We start from the raw sequence: 14,928 nt of genomic DNA on the forward strand, positions 1-14,928 counted from the left end.
GTTATTCTTTACATTCAAATGAAATCTGAGGAGAAATTAAAATAAGACAACCTTGTTTCTGACTCACTTCCCTACTGGATAGAGTAGAAGTCTGTTCCACCTCCTTCCGAGAGAGTAACTAAAGATATGTCCATATCAGCCTGTGACATGTGCATGCCTTGGCCTTCTCAAATAATTTCCAAAGATATGCACACAACATGACAGCACACAGAAAGCAAGCTGACATGATGTGCCAAAGTAGCCCATTGGATATGCAGAAATCAAAGCTTTTTTAAAAAAAAGTTTTAAAATCTTAGAAACTTTGTGGTTATTTCCTTCCTCCCTCTTTCATAATTCAAGGTATTCAAGGAGGCCACAGAAAACCAGATTTTGTAGATCAGGTGGTAATAGAACCATCTATTCTCCCCATAGGTCCAACTGTCAAACAAAGGACTCCTAAGAGCTTCCTGGGGGTTACTGTGATAAATCATATGAAACAAATCTCTTTGATTTTGCTTACAACGTTTCATATTTAAAACCACTTTGCTCCTTTCTCTTTAATAGGTATAATGACCATAGACAGCTGACTGGACTTGGGTTGAGTTTTTCCGAGGAAGTTTCCAAAGTTCTCTAGTAGTACTGTGAGTCTCAGGTGACAGAAACCATGCAGTATTTCTACCGTAGACATAGTAGTTGGACAAAGAATGAATAAGAAAATGGCAGTCATTATTTTATTCTTTGTCTGGAGACCACACTGGAGAGTTTTCCGCATATTCATAGAGCAAATCATTTGAAATAGGTTGAGCCTGAATAGGCAAGCAATTTTTCAACCAATTCCACCTTCAAATCTGTTCTCTGAATAATGGCAATTATTTTTCTTCAAATGGAATTACCTGAAGAGCTATCTCTGTGCTCACTGTGTTTCCTAAGTATAGAAAATGTATAGGTATTATCCCAAAACTTGACATTGTCTTTCTCTGCCCAAAACTTTGGGGTGTTGTATTGGTTTGCTTGAGCTACTGTACCAAAGTACCACAGACTGGGTGGCTTAAGCAGCAGAAATGTATTTCCTCACAGTTCTAAAGGCTAGAAGTCTGAGATAAAGGTATCGGTAGGTTAATTTCTCCTAAGGCTCTCTCTTTGACGTATAGGCAGCCAATTTCCTCCTGTTTCTTCACATGGTCTTTCTTCTGTGTGCACCCTACTCTGTTGCTATAAAGACACCATTCATATTGAATGGGGGCCCATATGACCTCATTTTACCGTAATTATCTCTTTAAAGATCCAGTCTCCAAACACAGTCACACTCTGAAGTATTGGGCGTTAAGATTTCAATGTATGAATTTGAGGAATGGAAGGACACAGTTCAGTAAATAACAGGCACGATGCACATTTTTGGGTGATATATTTGTTCTTTGAGTTTGTCCCAGCTTGCCCCCAATGTGAAAATAATACGATTCTAAGGAAGAGTAACAAGATGTAAAATGTCCAGAACTTTATCTATATTCACTTTCTAAGCACCTGGTGAAGCCCACTCCTTTGAGGAATATAAAGCAGCCTCAACAGCTGTAGCTTTAAAAACACAATGCTTGGCATGTAGTCTCTTTCCGTCTCTGTTTGATAAAAATTAAGTGAACAAACAAATTAACTGGCCAACTGGTCTAGTTTTCTCAGATAATCTCCTCTGTGAAGTCTCATGTTACAGCCAAGGTGTGGAAGGAAGGAGCTTTAGCCAGTGCCGCACAGAAAGATGCTGCTTTTGGCACAGCGTTGACGTCACTGTGTTTGAGAATGCGGAACCTCTCTAATCCACCAGAAATCAGACCAAACCATCACTTTCAGGAACCAGCACAGCAGGAAAGGTTGAGCTAGTCAAATGATTCAGCCAACTTCCTTTTGATCTATTCCTTTAAATGTTAATTTAAAAATCTTCTATATCTTTATAAACAGTGTCGTTTTATACACTTTAATATCTAATCTTCTGATCTGGTTTTAGGGCTGAACGTATTATTATGTTTTGGATTGATCATCCCTCTGGCATCTCTTTCACTTGGGATATGACTTTGATGTACCCAGCAGGCCTTTTAGATAAGGGATCCAAATGGTCATCTGTGCTGGAAGCAGGGACACCATCCTTTATGAGAGTTTCATAGTGTAACAGGTTATTTGCACTGTATTAATGAGATCAGGGCTATTCTCTCTGTATCCTGGGAAAGCTGGGGTGTCTTTTCCTCTTTTTAAAATTGCAACAATAAAACAAAAGTTGGAAAGAGGTTTTTAAAAGTGCCATGAAAAATATTACAAGGTAAAAAAGCACTTGTTTTTCCAATACATGAAGAAGAATTCTTTCTTGAATCTGTTGCTCTTTTATTCTGGATAGTGCAAGTGCAAGCACATCTCAACAAAGACTAGGTTAAGACAGTTTGAGTCTAGTTAAAATTGGACCTGATATCACAACTGCTGGTCATATATGCCAGTATCTACAGAGCAATGTATAATACAAGAGGAAAGTGGTAAACTCTTTTTTTTTTTCTTTGATATAGTTTCACTCCATCACCCAGGCAGCTGGAGGGCAGTGGTGCAATCTCGGCTCACTGCAACCTTCACCACCCAGGTTCAAGTAATTCTCCTGCCTCAGCCTCCCAAGTAGCTGGAATTACAGGAATGCCACCATGCCCAGCTAATTTATGTTATTTTTAGTACAGATGGGGTTTCACCATATTGGCCAGACTGGTCTCAAACTCCTGGCCTCAAGTGATCCACCCATCTCAGCCTTCCAAACTGCTAGTATTACAGGCATAAGCCACCATGCTGGGATGGCAATTAAACACTTAATGATATTTAAATTCTCCTTTTTCCTTGGAAACTACCATTGACCTACTATGCCTATCAAAGATTCATCTTTCAGTTCTTATTTTTAAGAAAAATTGTTCCTAATAGCTACTGTCAAATTTTTTCTTTCACATACAATTTTGTAAATCTTGATATTAGATAAGTTTTTACTTTAAAAAGTGCCCTAAAGACTCCTCAAGGAAGAGCATTTCAGGATAGCCTTGTTTGGGTATAGCTTAGGTTTGTGTGTGTGTGTTTTCTCACAAAAGTCACATGGTGTTTGTGCTGTGGAGCTTAACCTATCTTTAATTCTGTTTACATCCTTTAAGGCAAAACCATAACCAAAATGAATTTAAGATAACCTAATTAGAGGGCCAGGAGAAACCAGCACAGATTATAAGGATTGTGAGATATCATGATTCATTCTAGGATCGGACTGCAGCATGTGGATATGGTTTGGCTTTGTGTCCCCACCCAGATGGATGTCATGTTGAATAGTAATCCCCAGTGTTGGGGGAGGGACCTGGTGGGAGTTGATTGGATCATGGAGACAGATATCCCTCTTGCTGTTTTCCTGATAGCAAGTAGGTTCTCACAACATCTGGTTGTTTAAAAGTGTATAGCACTTTCCTCTTCACTCTCTCTGCTACTGGCCATGTGAAGATGTGCTTGCTTCCCCTTCACCTTCTGCCATGAATGGAAGTTTCCTGAGGCCTCCCCAGCTGTGCTTCCTGTACAGTCTGTGGAACCATGAGCCAATTAACCCTCTTTTCTTTATAAATTACCCAGGCCCAGGTAGTCCTTTATAGCAGTGTACTTTTTGTTGATCCCATGTGAGAAACTGCATTACACTGAGATAAATCCTCTAAAACAACCAGGCTAATTTACAATATTTGCTCAATGTTTCAATTGCCTTAGTCCCTTTTTTGTTTTAGTATTTTGGCCTTTATTCACCTGCCCCATTCTGGTGACATTGTGTATATATTTGTTTCCTTATGCTTTCAAAATGTTTTTCAGATACATTTTCCCATTTGATAGCAACAATTACCCTTCTAACTATCTTCATTTTGCAAATAAATAGACAAATAGATATACAATGAATTAACGGTAAATCCAAGCTGGAATGTGTGTTTTGTATGGTCTCTTTTCCTACTCTATCATATTTCCTCTTCACTCCATTGCTACATAACAATTTGCCCATTTCCTAATGCAGCTTTTTTTTTTATTGCCAATTTGTTTTATGTCTGTTTATAAAAGAATCTGTGCCTTCTACAAGTGAGTAATTACCAAAGATGAGAGTCAGCTTACAGGTAAAAGCATAGCCTCAAGTAAGACATTTAAGGATAAAATTAAAAATTACAATCTTTGACATAATAATCTACCATTTGCAATTACTGTTTATTTGCCTTTTCCCTTTATGCTTCTGCCAGCCAAGATTAAGTCTGAACACAGTGATTTTAAACACAGGGGGGGCTTGCTGGCTCCTTATCCTGGTTTCATCACTTGGCAACCATGGGAAAATTGTTTAATCTACCTATGCCTCACTTTCTCTATCTGTGAAACGGATATGATGCTAACTAATAATAGCGCCTTCCTCATCTTGCTGAAAACATTGAATTAACTAATGAATGTAGAGTGTACAGCACAGTCCCTGTTACAGTGTAAACTCTAAGTAATTGATGGTTATTGCTTTTGTTGCAAAGTACCCTGAATGTGTTCACATGGATTTTGTTCTATAAAAAGTTATGATTTTGTCAAGAATAATTACCAACTCTTAAGTTCATATGAAAGAAATATCAATATGTGTGTATCTAATTTTCTAGTTCCCTGCCCACTTAAGGTAAACTGCATAAATATTTGTTGAGTAACTTCTATAGACACTTATGGACTTAATTATAGTGGTTCTCAACCAAGAATAATTTTACGCCATGGGATATAAATGGCAATCTCTAGACACAATTTTTATCATTCCCCACTGGGAAGTGCTACTGGCATCTAACAAATTAGGGTCAAGAATACTGCTAACCAACCTAGAATGTACAAGACAGCCCCCACCACAAATAATTTTCCAGTCCCAAATGTCAATAGTGTGGTGCTTTTGAGAAACCCTACTCTATTAGAAAAGGGAAAAGTATGACATCATCACTATGTAGAATCTAGTTAAAAAATGCTTGTCAAATAATGCAATTGCATTTGCAATAATGCCTGTTAACACCAGGATAGGGCTATGGTTATTCCATCTTCAGGACCTGTTGGCTTCATAAGAAGGCGTATTATATGGACATAATTTTATGTTTAGATAAACTACAGTGTCCTTGCAAAATTTGCCATAACGTCATCTTCTTTACACGGGATCTTAACCTTGGTTGATTATGAAAACTTGATATAAAAATTAGTATTATATTTCAAAATACTCTATTTGCCATATTACCTATTTAAGCTACTTCTTGAAGGGCTACAAATTATTATTTCTTTAAATGAAGACTACATAGGAATCTATAGCAGGAATGTTGCTTTAAGTGATGCAGTTAATATGTGGTATTTTTTTCCCCACTTATTTATTTTATTGCATTTTAGGTTTTGGGGTACACGTGAAGAACATGCAAGATTGTTGCATAGGTATTTTAGGTAGATGGTATTTATTGGTAAATTTTCTTTATATGTAGATATAGTCCATTGTCATGTTCAGTTGAATTAAGTGATATTAATGTGGAGGCGACCAATATCAATGCTGCTTTCCTTTGGTTAAGCCATTGTTTGTTGCTGTCGTCGTTGTTGTCATTTTCTTGCTCAAGACAAAATCATTCTCTTTTTTACCTGCTGAACACTTTCCTTTAGCAATCTCAAACTTATGCACCAAAATGGAATTTTGTGTTGGACCTTTCTGATAGATTTTTGGTACGGATAGGTGTGTGTGTGTCTGTGTGCACGTGTGTGTGTGTGTGTGAGTATGTTAAGGTTTCCACTTAAAGTTCAGTGCCAAAGCTACAGTACTTATACATTTTCTAAATGTGTTTTAAGCAATAAGTTGTACAACATTTTTAGAACATGTGTTAAGCTATTTCTCTAAGAATGAAGCTCTTAACAAAACATAAGCACTCTGCATGAGATCTTAGCAGCAAAGTGCTTAAAAGATAAAGTAAGAATTGGTACCATGGGAAGAACACCAGCTGTAGAGCACACAGGTCCATTATGAGAAGTATGGTAGTGGGTAGGGAGAAAATGATTTAATCAGGAGTAAAACCAATTTTATTATAAGGGCACGCAGGGGGTGTGGCACCATAGTGAGAGGGACATTTCAAAATATCTGACAGATTTCAACAATGTGAAAACCCCGTTCTTTAAAGTGACAGTAAACCCCATCAGGTCTCCCTTTTTGATGCTATTGTTAACAGTTGACTGTTTAAAGCTGGCCTGCTAAGATGCTGTCGGCCTATTTCAATAGTGTGTAGCCAAATAAAAGGCTAATTGTTGAAATACAATCAATCAAAAATGATTGCAGGGCAGAAAGAAGGTCTCCTCTGCTGATTTTGTTGTGGATCATATTATTATGTTATGATTGAGGTAGAAATGAAGACTAAAAGGGAAGATTAGCCATCTGAAATAAACAGATTCACCTGCATTTCTTCTCTTTGCAAACACACTGTTGAGCAGGAACACCACTTACTATAAGCCCCAGAAACGATGGTTCTTTTTTATTTTTTTAAAAAAGATCTGCTAAAGGTTTGGGCTAATATTTTTAAAGGACATGAACATTATTAGCAAAACACCCCATGCAGAGAATCCCTACAGTGACAATTCTCAGCTTTTCTTACATTTTTGGTGCAAAATGCTCCTCTGCATTCATAAAACTGACATCCAACGGACATGTGAATGCGAGCCCAAGACATCAGTAAAGAAACAAAATTCCAGTTGACCGAATACCTTGGTGCTTGCCAGGATTCTCAGCTTTTCAGTTAACCCCCAGATTGTCTAAAATGATTAGTTTTTTTATGAAGCCCAGAATCCAAAACCTTTTTCATGTTGCACATTTAGAAAGGCAAATCATCTGGCTCGACAGCAGTGTCTTTGTACCTTGCTTCCTGTTCATTTTATATCAAGATGTCCCTTTCAGACATGAATGCATCTACTTCTTGGGTGAGACTAATTCCAGACTTTCATATTGAGGGTGAAAAGGACAAAAATAATTGCCCAGCACACTTTATTTCTACTAAAACCTTCATTTTCGCATTTACTTTCCTTAATACTTCAACATCTCCACTCACTCAAGCTTCCCTTGCAAATATTTCTGTTGTTTCTAAAAAGAGTTGGTAAGCATTTGTGGTTTGTCTTTAGTGTGTTATCATTTTTGACAGCTTTGCATAGCCTACGTAGGCCAACAGGGGTCTGTCTAATATTGTTGCTGGGCATATTTTCCTTGCTGAGATGAGAATCGAAAAAAAGATATTTTTGAAGCAGTAAGAAAGAATTAATATCCTTTCTCACTCAGTATTCTATTCCTTGCTGACTTTATATTCAGGCAAAAAAAAAAAAAAGGGAAAAAGTGTTACCCATTATTCCCTTGTACATAGCAAGGCTAACACATGTAAAGCAATAACTCATTTTCTATTGCCATGTTTAGCATATGTCTCCTGTTGGCTCAGCAAGGCCTTTAGGCCGGTCCCTTGAGCCGGCCATCATTGGCAACTCTTAGCCCCTCGGCCTCAAAACCAAATAGCTTTGAATCATGTTGAGCTGTGATGCTAATTTTCATACTGATGCATTATGGGAATAAATGTATCTGACATATTGTGTCAATGGCACTGTCTCTTTGTGTCTCTTGGTTTTTTGTTAGCTGCATTCCTACAGATGGTATTCCATTGAAAATGTTCCCTTCCTACGGAAAAAGGGAGAAAAAAAAAACATGCACAGCACCAAACCTCTAGGTGCAGAAGGCTGTTAACGGTTGCTGATGATAGTAGGCAAACATTAACATAATAATTAGTGTCTTGTAATTGTTTCATTAAAACCAGTTGTTCCATTTCTCCTCGTGTTTTCCCAGAAGAGAAGCTGAATTTGGACGACAGCCAGTGGGAGGACATCCACGTTGTCACCGGAGCACTGAAGATGTTTTTCCGGGAGCTGCCTGAGCCGCTCTTCCCTTACAGTTTCTTTGAGCAGTTTGTGGAAGCGATCAGTAAGTACCTCACAAAAAGGGGCAGGTGGCGGAATAACCTGACATCCTGAAATTATTAAGTAAATAATAAGAATGATTATAATAATAATCATGGGGAACAGATAGTATTCCTGATGCTCCATATCTTGCGTTCGTTTTTATGTTTTGATGGCTCGTTTTATTTCTGGCCCTGCAGTATTATCCGAGTTTTTTTTGTTTGTTTGTTTGTTTGTTTTTAATTAAGAAAAAAAATATGACATTCTATTTAGGGTGGCCAATTTAAGCAACCCCAAATGAAAGTAGTGTCTCATCAAATCTGTTTTAAAGGGTTCACATTGTGCACCCCTCATCTCTGCCTTTATACTTTCAGAATTGCAGTGAGTTTGAATACAAAGGGGTCTTGTAACCTACGTAAATTAAATATTACATTTCATGAAATATGTGTTAAATTATCAACTGAAGCATCATGTTCTCTTGGCTCGCTCACACTTCACCCAATAGCACTAGTAAACAGTCAACCACAATTTGCTTATGAGCAGCGTGAATATCAAATTAAGTAATGGCAAGTTTCTTCTTTTAAACTGGTGACTTTATGAGAGAGTGAGTTATGACCAGTAGTCATTGTACATTCCATGAAGCTTCCTTTTCTGCTTTTTCTTTATTCACAAAACACACACACTTAAGTAAAAGTGAATGAATGAATGAATGAATCAGTGAAAATCTTTTCCAAATGCAAGGGTACTTCTGCTATTAATCCTTGGAGGAGCAACTACTGGTACATCTCTAAATTTAATATATTAAGGTATGCTTACTATAACTGTGACAGCTTGGATAAAGTTTCCTGGCAAGCCAGCTGATTTAAGAAAGAAAGAAGAAAGAAAGGTAAAATTAAAAACCTTACAAGCCTTGCAGGAGCTTAATTAAAGTCGTAACGAGACAAATCTCCAACAAAAAAATGCTGTACTCAGGAGGTCTGATCTTGGATGGCTGGGTGTGCAGTGCTCCCATTGGTGGAAGTGGAGATTTGGGGGGACTGTGTTGGAAAACAGCCCCTCAATGTGCCCTTTAATTCTGTTTTTCATTCACAAAGCCTTCACCCTTGTTTAAAGCTCTGGCAAAATGGCATCAAGAAAAATAAATTTTTCTCCCAAGGTCTTTCTCTTATTGACTGCTCACAATTTCAGATTTTTCTCTTGTTGCCTGCTCACAATTTCAGATGTTGCTATTGCTGCTGCGGCTGTTGTTGAATGTACTAACAGTACTCTAATTATGGGTTCTGAGTTGAGGGTGGAACTCTTATCCCTTGTCACGACTCCATCTCATGAGCCCTCTACTTCTTCAGAAGAGCAGTGTTTCATTGTTAAGCAGGCTCTCTTAACTTCATTTGAGAAGAAGAAATAAAGAAAAAATAAACAATCAGGCATTTTCATAACAGCTTTTTCTGATATTCTGTCTTGGAACACCCAAGCAACTTACAGTGTTGGGACAGCATGCTGGTAGGAAATTGGAAGGACTTGAGTTTGGGTACCTACCTCTGATTAGATACATTTAAAGAAGTCATACAAATTTCACATCATGATCTCCACACTTTCAAGTGAGGATTATCTCATTTGGAAACATACTTCGGTATGTGTTCTTTGGGGTTTATAATTAGGATACCCACCATTTAAGCTTCCTGTAGTTCACCTGATTCTAAAATTATTAGGAAATTCTTTTTCTTAGCTTGAGAGATAGGGAAAGCAGGTCCTTAGAACCCACAAGAGAGCATGTCCTTTGAATTTCTCTAAGGAGAAGGATCATCTCAGGGATATTCTAGACTTAAATCCAAATTGGACAGAATTTGAGAAATATAGGCATGGTAAGAACTCAATGTGTCAGAGTTGGGGCAGGCAGCAGACTATTGGGATTGATGACTGTAGCAAGGGTTTTGGCCATCACCAGTAAAATGGGTTATGGTGAAAATGAATGAGAAAGTGCCTAAGAACATCCTTTAAAAATGTAAGAGGGTACACAAACAGTGTTAACAGTGTTTCTCCATGTGAGCTTTGTTTGAGAATGTAATTTGGAAAAGAAGAGAGAGGGGACTTCTTTTTTCATTGTTTAAGGCAAGGAGAATCAAACTCAGTGCTATGGTCTGAAAGTTTGTGTTCCATCAAAGTGTGTATGTTGAAGTTCGCCAAGGTGATGGTATTGAGAGATGAGGGCTTTGGATGAAGACCAGGTCATGAGAGCAGAGCCCTCACAAGTGGGATTAGTGGCCTTATAAAAGAGGCCCAAGAGAAACCTGAATCTTCTTCCACCATGTGATGGCACCACTAGAAGTGAGTGGGCCCTCACTTCAAGACATTACAACTGCTGTCAAATTGGTCTCATACTTCCAAGACTCCAGAACAGTGAGAAAGAAATCTCTGTTGTTTGCTAAGTTTATAGCATTTTTTATAGTAGGCCAAATGGACTAAGACATTCGGAAGCCTTACCTCAACTCACAATAGAATTGTAGAATGTCATTTATTTTTTAATATGTAAAATGGAGGGATCAACCAATAGGGTAATGGGGCTGAGATACATGTTATGATGTTGGACAGAGACATACATTTACTAACCCATGTATTTTTTGTATAACCCTGCAGCTAGTCCTTGTGTTCTAAACCTAGGATAAACTCTAGGTTGTAATTCATATTTAAATATTTTTAATCCATGAGAGAATAGCCACCTAGTTCTTTGGCAATGGTAAAAACTACCCCAGAGGAGATACTTTTTCTCCATGTGTACCAATTACACTAAAAAATCTTTCAAAATTATAACAACATTTCTACCCAGTCTCAGGGCTTTTTCGAAGCTCTTGTAAAAATCTATACAGTGAGAAGCTCAGCAGATCCACCTCACAAGGTTTTGGCTTTATATGAAAAGGGACCAACCAGGTAATGTAAATTCACAGGAAGGGATGAATTGAGGACAAAGAGGCTGGGTTTAGGCCTTTTGTCCTCAGATCCCAGCTCTTCCCTTTTATTCTCTGTACCACAGGAGGGTTGGTCCTAGCCAGCTGTATTTTGCAGACGTTCTTTTTGTTAGTCATAGTTTTTTTTTTTTCGACTTTTATTTTAGACTAAGAAGGTACCTGTGCAGGTCTGTCACCTGGGTATACTGCATGATGCTGAGGTTTGGGGTACAAATAATGCCATCACGTGGGTATAGAGCATAGTGCCCAACAGTTGGTTTTTCAGCTCTTGCCTGCCTCCCTTCCTCTCCCATCTAGTTGTCCCCAGTGTCTATTGATGCCATCTTTATTCCATGTGTACCCAGTGTTTAGCTCCCACTTATAAGTGAGAACATGTGGTATTTGGTTTTCTGTCCCTACATTAATTCGCTTAGGATAATGGCTTCCAGCTGCATCCATGTTGCTTCACAGGACATGATTTCATTCTTTTTTTATAGCTGCATAGTATTCTGTGCAGATGTACCACATTTTCTTTATCCAGTCCACAATCAATGTGCACCTAGGTTGATTCCAGATCTTTGCTATGGTGAATAGTGCTGCGATGAGCATGCAAGTGTTTGGGTTTTTTTCTTAGAACGATTTGTTTCCTTTTGGATCTATGCCCAGTAATAGGATTGCTGGGCCAAATGGTAGCTCAGTTTTAAGTTCTTTGAGAAATCTCCAAACTTGCAAGTGTTCTTGAGATGCTGTTGTACCCAGTCAAAGCCACTGGCAGGAGTTAGCAGAAAGAGAGAGAGTGAAGATGAAGGCCAGCAGTTTACGAGTTTATCCCCGACCTGCTCACACTTGCCACCCATCTGCCTCAAGTGGCATTTCTGCCTGATGCTCCTTCTCCTTCAGAGCTTCAGCTTTGACCAGACAGGCCCCCTCTGGTTTCAGCTCCCTTCTGGTGATGCAGATCCTCCTCTCTTTGCTTTTCCAGCCTGGAGAAGGTAGTAGCTTCCTGGTGTGTCTAATTTCTTGGTTATTTCACTCTTCCTTATCTGGTTCTCAGTTTCTTCATTACCTGAGTAACCAATTCTCTGCAACAAATTAATTCCTTCTGTTGGTGTAAATACTTAAAATGGTTTCTGTTTTTTTGGTTATACACAAGTAAAACCCCATGTAGGTTGATGTCATGGTCCTTGTTGTCATAACATTATTTCCCTTTTCTCTCTTATTACCCCCAAGCTCAGTGTGTGAAGTGTTAACATTTTTATTTGGTTCCAGATTGAGAGATCTGTTACCTTTTCATGGAGGACAGAAAAGGTGGTTAGACCAAAAGGAATTTTGCATGCAACTGGAAAACCTTGCATCTAAGGAGAAAATGTTATTTTTAGTACAATTAATGACCACTGGTGCTGTCTGAATTACTTTATTTTTCATAATATGTTTGAAAATTATCATCACATAGTCCAAAAACAGTGAACAGAAGACATTTACTTTTTAAAGTAATTTATTTTGGGACCAAAAAAAAACAAAACCGTTAATATCATAAGACCTTGCAATTTCCATAGTAATCTCCTGTCTGATAATACTCATTGGAGTAACAAAAACACTAGGGATTGTTTTATATCTCAGAATCCAAGTACTGCAGCTATTGATCTGAAATTCTATACTTGAGGTCAATCCAATTGGGTCACCTGCAGGTTATTTCATGGGGATTTAACCCACTGACTACAAGGACTTAATTCCCTGGAAATGACTTGTGCTGAAGGCATTATTAGTACTGTAAATGTGAACTCAGTAGAAAAGCACAGCCAGGGAGTTTTATGATAGGTGATGCAATCTTGTGGCTAGAGGCCTGCAGGGGACCCGGATATTTCCAGTAGATCTAAATCCTAGGAAATGTACTAACTTTACCTCTGTTCCCATCTTTTTTCTTCTGGTAACTCTACAGATTCAAAGGGAAAAAGATAACAAGAAATGCTTTTTTCTGTTTTAATGTCTGCATTTTTCCAAAGTTCCTGAAAAAGAGAAAGGGAGGAGAAAAACCCATTGGCATTTCTAATAATTGTCCCATTTAATTCTCAAAATAAGAAAGCAGGAGATACTGGAGAAATGGAAAGACCATGTGCACAATAATTTCTGGCTCATAAAGTTACTATGAGAATGAAATAGAACAGTATTTTTCTTACTCCATGTTAGGCACTCAATAAGTGATTTAAAAATAAATAATTTTCACAGTTCTAAATGTACCTGGCTCTAAAAACTAGACTCGGCATTCAGCTACAAACATAAATGCTTTGTATCATTGTATATTGCCTTGAGTAATAGGTATTGCCAAATATCTGTATTTTATGTCATCCTACATAAGACCTCTGTGTCCTATGTCTTCTTATACAAGACTGCAACCATTTTTTTCTGCATTTTAAAAACTGAGTTTAGAATTAAATTAATGCTAAGGAATTTCAGTATTGGAGTTTTACATAGAAATAAAGTAGAACTTTCCAAGAGTGAGTGATGATTCAATGTTTAGTGCTAGATACTAAAAAGATTCATGCCTTAAATGTTGACTTCTCCAAGTACATTTTAACCCTGTACTCTGATTTCTATGACCAGTTGCTTACCACCTCCTTTTGAAATTTATTTTTATGTCCATGTTACTCTTCTATTTCATATGAGTAACTATTTTATTAGGATTCTTATTTATAATTATTTACTTCATCAAATTACAATATGCAACAAACCAAATCTTAGAGAAGTTAGGATGAAAAGCAATAAGTTGGGCTGTATCACTTCATATCCCCTGACCTACTCATGAGAGGAAACCTCATGTAATGATTTTAATTTTTACTTCTTCTGGTTACTCTCATAACTCCAGATAATCTCTCTAGTTTTGATTTATCAACCATGGATAATATTTGTAACCTAATATTTTTTTCATCCTACTCCACTTCTTTTAGTATTTGGTAGCCATATTACTATCATTGAATGCTAAATAGTATGCCTAAATCTCTTTTACTTGTCTCGTCAACATTCAATAATATCTGCTAACTCCTCAGTTCAGAAGGTGACCATGTACTCCTTCCACCATTCCCTTTACCTTTCCTAGTTAATTTTTGTTAATTTTTAATAATGAGGCTTTTTCTAGCCCTACTGAAGTATAATTGGCATACAATGAACTGCACATTTTAAAAGCATAACTTTAATAAGTTTTGACAAATTTATGCACCACAACCAAGATAAAGAACATATCTATCATTCCCCAAAAGTTTCCTTTTAATCCTTGGCAATTCTCTTTTCTTCCCCTTTCCACCCCCCCTCTGCACTCCCATCCCAAGCTACCACTGACCTGCTTTCTGTCACTATCAATATATTTACATTTTCTAGAATTTTATATAAAGTGAATCATACACTATGCACTGTTTTAGCAGAGGACACTTTTTTTCACTCAATATAATTATTCTGAGATTTATCCATGTTATATTAAGAGTTCATTTTTAATGAGTAATATTCATTATTTGAATATAACACAATTTGCTTATCTGTTGATGGACATTTGGGATGTTTCCATATTTGATTGTTACAAATGAAGTATTTACAAATCTGTGAACATTTACGTACAAATTTTTGTATGGACAAATGCTTTTAGTCTTCCTGGTAATACTTAGAAATGGAGAGCTGGTTCATATGGTAGGTATATATGAACTTTTTAAGAAACTGCTACACTGTCTTCCATTGTCATTGCACCATTTTTAAATTCCTGTCAACAGTATATGAGAGTTCCAGTTTCCCCACACCCTCAGCAACACTTGGTGTGGTCAGTGTTTTTCATTTTAGTCATTCTACTTTGTGTGAAGTGGTATCTCGTGGTTTATTTGCATTTTACTACAGATTAATGATAGTAAGCATCCTTTCATTTGCTTATGGGCCATTCTATTATTTTATCCAGTTAAAAAACTTATTTAAAAATTTTGGCTGTTTCTTTGATAATGAGTTTCGACAGTTCCTTATATATTTTCAGTGTTGGTTCCTTATTAAA

At 37.3% G+C, this 14,928-nt stretch overlaps 1 protein-coding gene across 6 annotated transcripts in view; it reads left to right on the forward strand.

The window, feature by feature from the left end:
• The window catches only part of ARHGAP15 (Rho GTPase activating protein 15), a 637,215-nt gene that overhangs the window by 477,965 nt on the left and 144,322 nt on the right, over positions 1-14,928 (forward strand). For all 6 annotated transcript variants that reach the window (XM_032286210.1, XM_032286212.1, XM_032286217.1 and 3 more), the window contains one exon: positions 7,853-7,987. In XM_032286210.1, coding sequence (XP_032142101.1) covers positions 7,853-7,987 — 135 coding nt within the window. The remainder of the gene's footprint in view (positions 1-7,852; positions 7,988-14,928) is intronic.

The sequence above is a fragment of the Sapajus apella genome, unplaced genomic scaffold (genome assembly GCF_009761245.1).
Source record: "Sapajus apella isolate SASKATOON/1434 unplaced genomic scaffold, GSC_monkey_1.0 scaffold18, whole genome shotgun sequence".
NCBI classification, from domain to species: Eukaryota; Metazoa; Chordata; class Mammalia; order Primates; family Cebidae; genus Sapajus; species Sapajus apella.